The sequence below is a fragment of the Morone saxatilis genome, unplaced genomic scaffold (assembly GCF_004916995.1).
Source record: "Morone saxatilis isolate NCDOM2014 unplaced genomic scaffold, NCSU_SB_2.0 Contig14, whole genome shotgun sequence".
NCBI classification, from domain to species: domain Eukaryota; kingdom Metazoa; phylum Chordata; class Actinopteri; family Moronidae; genus Morone; species Morone saxatilis.
Window position 1 is genome coordinate 17,756,728 of NW_023339696.1, and position 7,327 is coordinate 17,764,054.

The 7,327-nt window shown below is 42.0% G+C and overlaps 1 protein-coding gene across 1 annotated transcript in view; it reads right to left on the minus strand.

Moving 5' to 3' along the window:
* Window positions 1–647: 647 nt before the first annotated feature.
* Window positions 648–7,327, minus strand: part of lrrc4ba (leucine rich repeat containing 4Ba) — an 8,702-nt gene continuing 2,022 nt past the window's right edge. The window contains exon 2 of the mRNA XM_035654176.1: window positions 648–4,740. Within this exon, the coding sequence (XP_035510069.1) occupies window positions 2,776–4,740 (1,965 nt within the window). The 3' untranslated portion in view covers window positions 648–2,775. The remainder of the gene's footprint in view (window positions 4,741–7,327) is intronic.

Genomic DNA, 7,327 nt, shown 5'->3' on the forward strand with positions numbered 1-7,327 from the left:
GGGGGGAGGAGAGGACGTTTTATGCGAGGACATGGGTACAATGCCCAGGTTGATTTGCTACCATTGGCCGGCTCGTCGAGATATGGCACCTAAAAGGAACGTGACTGACAAGGGGCAACAGGGTGCCTTACGAGGTGCCGATGGTGATGCCGTTTGGCGCATTTGTGAGTGTGTAGTCATGGCAACGAGGTGTTGACATAGCGCAATCGCTCTCTGAACACTGTGATGGCGATGACATTCAGGAAAGCACAGAGCGAGTATGAGTGAGCTTGTAAACCAGAGCAGGGCCTTTCCTGTCCCCCTGTGCAGAAAAAAAAGGACCCAGTGCTGACCATTTCACATTCGCTATGTCTCATCTCAAGCAGAGCCAAAGGGATACAAACAGTGATACTACAATTAAAGTGGATCATAACAAAAAGAGAGGGGGGGGGGGGGGATAGCCACCAAATTTCACAGACTTCAACTGCCATTTTATGTGCCAGGTTTTTTTAATTTTCAAAGTGACCTCTGCTAACAGAACATCTCTCATAATTATAACCAGTGTAATTAGCTAATTATAATAACAATAACAATATTACAATAAAGATAACACTTGATTTAAAAAAACAGAAAATAATCAAACTAGATAAAAACCCAAAATGAAAAACACTTATCATAATAATTTTGTTTTTTTTTAAAAGAGATCTATAAGGTTCTATATTTTTTCATTTAATTGTCCTTTTTCTTTAGAAAAAAATTCACTCACCACTGTATACTGTACTGTATGTTACCTTCTACCTCACTGAATGAGCTTCGCTTACCTTTAAAAATGCTTGGCAATGCCTGTCGTCCATTTAGCTCCCTGCTGCCATGAAATCCACTCATACACGATAACACTGAGATACAGTTGTGAAATAATCCCCTGCAAAGGAGCAGTCTTCATCAGAGGTTCATGTCCTGTCTTTAATGCGTAATAACATGAGGGGTCCTGACTGCTTGAGACATCAGAGCAGGCGAGTCAGTGAGGGCTACGCTGAGGAAGCCATTTTGAGGGCCAAGGTATATCCTGCTGATACATGTGGAGTTCACTTAGTGGCACGCTGAGTCCGTCCCACTGCCGTTCATTAGCCAAAGTCCAACAGGATCATAAAACAAATTCAGTGTCATATACAAATGAAAAAAACTTTTCAGCTATTTGTAGGCACAAGTAGCAATAATAATAGTCATATAAATGATAATAATGATAACTTAACAACAATAATATGTCATATCAACATTGTGATAGCTCTTACATGTTGAAACCGAATGTTGAGCAAATATAGAATTTGTTTTTAGAGAGCATGCTAAACTAGCATGTGCAACGTTTTAGTAATATGTACAGTAACATATTGTAACATATTGTTGATCATTTGATGTGTTAATCATTAAGTGACCAGTATGACAACTAAAGCCAAAGCTTGTTATCATTATTACCATTATGATCATTATTATTAATACTGTAGCTATACTGTATACCAAATGATAAAGAGCTGTAGTCGTATTTCATATTTTCGCAGTAGAGCGCAAAGATCTCCCTTCTCCAATGACCCTGTTTATATGAATGCGACAGGAGAGGGAAAACACTTTGTGTGGCTACAAAAAAGTCAAGACCAAAATAAATTCACTCAAACACTTTGCCAGGTTTTTGTTTTAGCTCCCTTTCAACGGATGCCACTCTCTGACATCTGTCCTTATCCAGCACAGTCGGAGCGGCCATCTTGTTATAAGTTCAGAAAAGTTGTAAGGGAGGGCCACTACAACAGCTGTGTGTATTTTTTTATATATATTCTTCAGACGTTGTAGTTTTCAGTCAGAAGCTTGATAAAGATTCTTTATAATTTATTTCTTTGAATGAAAATATATTTACGGTATATATAATATGTACTTTCAGTCTTTTTTATATCTCTCACTGTCCTTTATGCCATGGGATTTTTCTTCTCCCATGATAAACCACTCTGTTTTTCTCCTCCTTTAGAGAAGACAGTAGCCAGTAAGGTGTAAAAGGGAAAAAAGTGAGAAAGTAAGAGTGAAACCACTCTGAAAAAATGATTGCTGTTGTTCTGTCTTTCTAGTACTAGTCTGATACGTGTGTCCTGGACAGAATCACTGCACTGCTCTAATTTTGCCTCCTCTGTTTTTGTTTTAGTGCTTCCTGGAAACCTGGGACAGTACCGCTCACCCAAACCATTGTTTGTTATTCAGTATCTCTGCCAAACACTAATCTGACAACATGTTCAATAGCCAATATTTTGTCTCCCTCCAAATATATACACTGAATGTGTCTGGAAATATACGAAGCAATCTGTATAAAACCTAGAGAGCTCATTGCACATTTGTATTATTCATAGCTTTCCACTGTGATTGTGGGTGCAAATAAAAAGAGTTGGCTTGATCTTGGACTTTGGCAAAGACTATGGCAGGATGCACAGGTAACTGAATGATTCTGATGTATGTGGTTTACATCGTTTATGTCTGTGTCTGATCTAGTTTAAAAGTATGTGCAGATGGTATTGGTGGGACTAGTGCTGATCAGATATCGTACTCTGTCTCCTTTAGTTTTCCTATCTGCTCCTCTCTGTCAACAGATTGACAACACAAAGCAGCAACTATGTGAAATATAATCTTTTCTGGAATCTGTCCATGTGGACAGTAGGCTACAATCAGTCTCATATACTCGGTCTCACAGGCTCTTTCTGTCTCACTGTCTCTATCCAGTATCTCATCTTCCTTACGTCTTACTTCTAATTTTACTTTTACTCAAATTTGAGTCTCTTGCACATTTTCCTTGGATCCGCTCTTAAAAAGCAGGGGCTCATTCTGGCTTTTCCCCATAAGGCCTTTCAGAGAACTGTGGAGACCCAACTGGGGCAAGGGCACAGGAGAGGGCAAGGTGCCACCTGTGGGTGTTCCTCCACTGGTGGAGGTTGGAACTTGGGAACAAGATATGGACGTGTTCTGAGACTGAGAGCAAGGTGAGGGGTTGTTGTTGTTGTTGAGGCCCACACCAGAACCTGTGCCCATTCCCAGGCCCATCATGTTGTTGTTGAAGTGATGGGTTTTGTAGTAGTGGTTGAGGTGCTCCGATCGGGCCAGGTTCGGCAGATTGACTATCTCTGGGTGGTGCAGCCTGAGGCTCTGACCCCCTCCTATTCCACTGCTTCCACCCTGCGTCATGGTGGAGCCTCCTGAGATGCCACTGCCCCGACCACTGGCCCCGGCTCCCAGCTCATCCTCCACATTGATGATCTCGATGGCACGAGCAGGACCGTGGTGCTTATGCAGCTGGTGCTGCTTCCTCAGCTTGTAGAACACCACTAGCATCACCGCTGCCATAAAGGTAATGGCTACGAAGCAGCCAATGATGATCTTGGTGGTCTTCATCACATCATCCAGGCCTGAGAAGCCCGGTTCCGTGATGGGCACAGTGAAGGTGGGTCGCGTGGTCCGAGGAGAGGAGGAGGACCAGCCGGCTGACAGAGACGAGGCTGTGGTAGAAACACCTTCTGGCCACAGGTGGCCTGAGGGAGTGGGGCCAGGGTGAACACGAATGACGGTCTCATTGATGTCCACTAATGCAGAGTCTTCATCTCCTGTGGTCTCCACTGTTTCAACGGTGACTGTTGTAAAGTAGGTGTAATTGACACTAGCATCAGCAGCAGTGACATTGAGGACAGCAGTTGCTGTGGTATTGCCAGCAGCATTGGTGACCATACAGGTGTACTGGCCCGTGTCTCGCAGAGTGACATTTGTGAAGTTGAGTGTGCCATCATGCAGGACGGATATCCGCACCCGGTAAGAGCCATGGGTCATTAAAGTGCCATTAGGGGTGATCCAGTTGACAGATGTTGTGGAAGTGCTTGTGCGACACTTGAGCTCAGCAGCCATACCCTCAGTGACATTGAGGTCTGTAGGTGGCTCCACAATGACGGGCGCATAGCAAGTGAAGTGGCTCTGGTCAAGCTCTCCAATGTACTTGCCCTTTAAGAATGGGGGAGCATGGCAGCGGGCACAGCAGGTGGTGTTGCTGGGCACCGTCTCTTTCAACCACCAACTAAGCCAAAGAACATCACAGTTGCAGATCCAGGGGTTGTGGTTAAGGTGTACCCTCTCCAGCTGGTGAAGGGGCGTGAAGAGGTCATGGGGCAAGGAGTGCAGAGAATTATGGGACAGGTTGAGCTCTTCCAGGTTTTTCAGGTCATCGAAGGCGTTGCGCTCAATGACGGACACCTGTGAGTGCATGAGCCACAGCTTGCGTAGAGACACCAGGCCCTGGAAGGAACCGGGTCGGATGATCTCCAGCCGGTTTCCTGACAGTTCCAGTTCCTCCAAACGCACAAGGGCTGTCAGTTTGGGAATGTCCTTCAGCCCACACATGCCCAGGTTCAGGTATCGTAGATTGATGAGGCCGACAAAGGCTGCGTCAGAGATGAAATCCAACTTCTTGAGCTCACCCAGGTCCAGGCGACGTAGCGAGGGCACACGGTGGAAGGCATAGCCGGGCAGAGTCTCAATGGGGTTGTTGCGCAGCCACAGCTCTCGCAGCTTGCTGAGGTACTCAAAGGCATGTGATGGCACCAGTGTGAGGCGGTTGTCGAAGAGCTCCAGTGTGTTGAGGTTGGGGAGGCCATTGAATGCTCCGACTTCAATCTGACGGATCTGATTCTTGGACAACTGGAGGATCTCAAGGTGCCTCAAGTGCTTGAAAGTGTCTGACTTGATAACCTGGAGGGACAGATAAGGTTACTGTACAACATGTAGAATAATTAATGTAGTGTTTGTTACTAACATTTACGTGGTTACATATGTCAATGGAAGGTATTGGATAAAATGAAAAAGTTCACTACGCACAAACTCAAGATGACATAACTTTCACTATTTTGAATGAACTATGTACCTTCTGAAGTTAGTGCTTGTTTCCGTTTGTGTTTTAAATACAATATTAATTTATCTGTTGTGTGTTATTAATTTTAATGTTCACTACAGTATAAGCTTGATGTTGATTTTCAACTTTTTATAGAATATTAAATGAGACATAACCACATATAACAGACATGCAGCTCTGATACTGGCATATTATGCTTTGAATTTAGAGGTGAGGTGGTATGGATGTGGAAAACATTAAAAATCACAAAAAGAAACAAACAAAACAGTTAATGAATGATTCAGAGGCACAAATATGGTTAAACACATTTTTTTAAATAAACAAAGCATACAAATATAAATAATTAATTTATCTGCTCATAATTGTAACAGCTGACCCATTCCAGTGACTATTGCTGCTGTTTGCAGGGGCAGGTGGGCTTTTCAGACTCTCACTGACTACTGACAGAGACACGAGCCAGTGCCTCACAGCCATAGCCAGGATTTTAGAAATACTGAGGTCATTAGTCTTAGCTCCACATGGGGTGTTTGGGGGCGTGCCCCCCTGTGAAAATTTTGAAGACCATAGTATAGATCCATGCATTATAATGCATAATTAGAGCAATAATTTCTTAGGAAATAATGTAGGTGCCAACAAGTCAAAAATATGGCTAATTTTGAAATCTCTCTTTTAAGTTCAGTTCCTATTGCTGCTTATTGTTGCTACACCCACCAAAATGGCGTGAAAAAAACAAAACAATTTGATCAGGAAAATTATACTTTGATTACATTTTTTTGTCTTTGCAAAAGAAAATTACTAACATGTTCCACAGATTCAAGGAAGTTTTATGAAATTACAAACTGAGTTGAAAAGATACATAGGCCTAATTTGTCTTCAAATCAAATATATACTATTACTAAGCACCTAACACATTTAGAATACGAAATAAAATACTGTAAATGTAATTCTTATTTGCAATGAAATAAGAGGTATTTCTTAATGAATTAGCATGAATCAGTGAATATTCACTGAAAACACAACTATCTATCTGTGTCTCATTTCCTTTCCTGTAGACAAAGATTCTGACACGTGTGACTGCAGGAAGGTGGGCTAATTGTTTAAGTGCAGTGTAACTTTATTATAATCTATTCACATATGTATGAATATTTTTGCAGATACTTTTAACTGATTCTGTGCACAAAAGTTTAGACATGTTACGTTTTGAAAGCATGTAGGTTAATAGTTTGTGAGCTCAGATCTTGAATGCAAAGTAGCTGTGGTGCAACCATTGACAGTATATATAAGGGTGCATTAGCACTGATTAATTTTGCTAGACTTTATAACCGGAGCACCCCTCCTTATTATTGCCATTCTATATTGATTTGTGTCATCCAATAAACAATATAAACAATACATGTATACACTAACAAAATCAAAAAGACAAAAAGACTTCTTATAGACAAAATAAGAAGGATATGATCTCAGTGTCCTTAATGGTAGCTACAAGCCTGGTGTTGCCTCTGTTGTGGCTCCACAGGCCACCCTGGCCTCCATGTTAGTGCTTCCATGTTATTTATGGACAGAGTTATACTGAGTGCACTGATCCTCTAAAAAGGTTGAAAATAATGGTTGTAAGTAAGGTAAAACCAAAATCCCTAACCTTAACCCGCAGCTATACAGTTGTCTTGTTTTGTTATTCCCTTATTTCCGATTTAGTTTAACTACCAAAAAAGGGGGCGAAGAGGTACAAAGATCACCAAGTGATCAAAATAAGATTTAAGAGAACTCCATCCATTCTACTTTATGAGCATGGTACCATAGAGCAGCACAACTTGTGGGGCACTGATGGTGAAAAGCAAAGAAATGATGCACACTTTGTCGTTAAATGCAACTATCATGAGGCAAATCGCAGGTGTTTAACGCTTGACTTTACGTCACACCTCTAAGCACTAAAGTAAACCTACTGTAAACCCAGTCCTATATCTAACCCTGACCTTATTTCAGTGCCTATTCCAAACGCTGAAGTGCTTTTCACACTGTTGTTTCAGTGAGACACTTTCTACTGACACACTATAATCCCTTGATAATAAGCTGATTATCAGCATTGGACTATCCACATGTGTGTCACAAATCACCATAGAAGATAAAACTATGACACTAAATTGATACATTTTTAAAATGAACAGCTAAAAGAGTTTTTCTGTAGGAAGTCATGATTCTGAAATACATGGGTGCCACGGGGCCTGGACAGCACACACTAGCATCGGTGCAGTCCAACTGGTGATCGTTTGGCCAGAAGTAAAAGACACACAGCGAGTCAGTGCGACTAAAAGCCCCTTAAATCTCTGATTGTTTGAGATATGTGTGGCCAAAGCCCTCTGTGAGACTCCTGGAGTCACGCCATTGCCTCTTCTGTATGTAGAGCAGGAGTTGGAGGGGGGGTAGGCA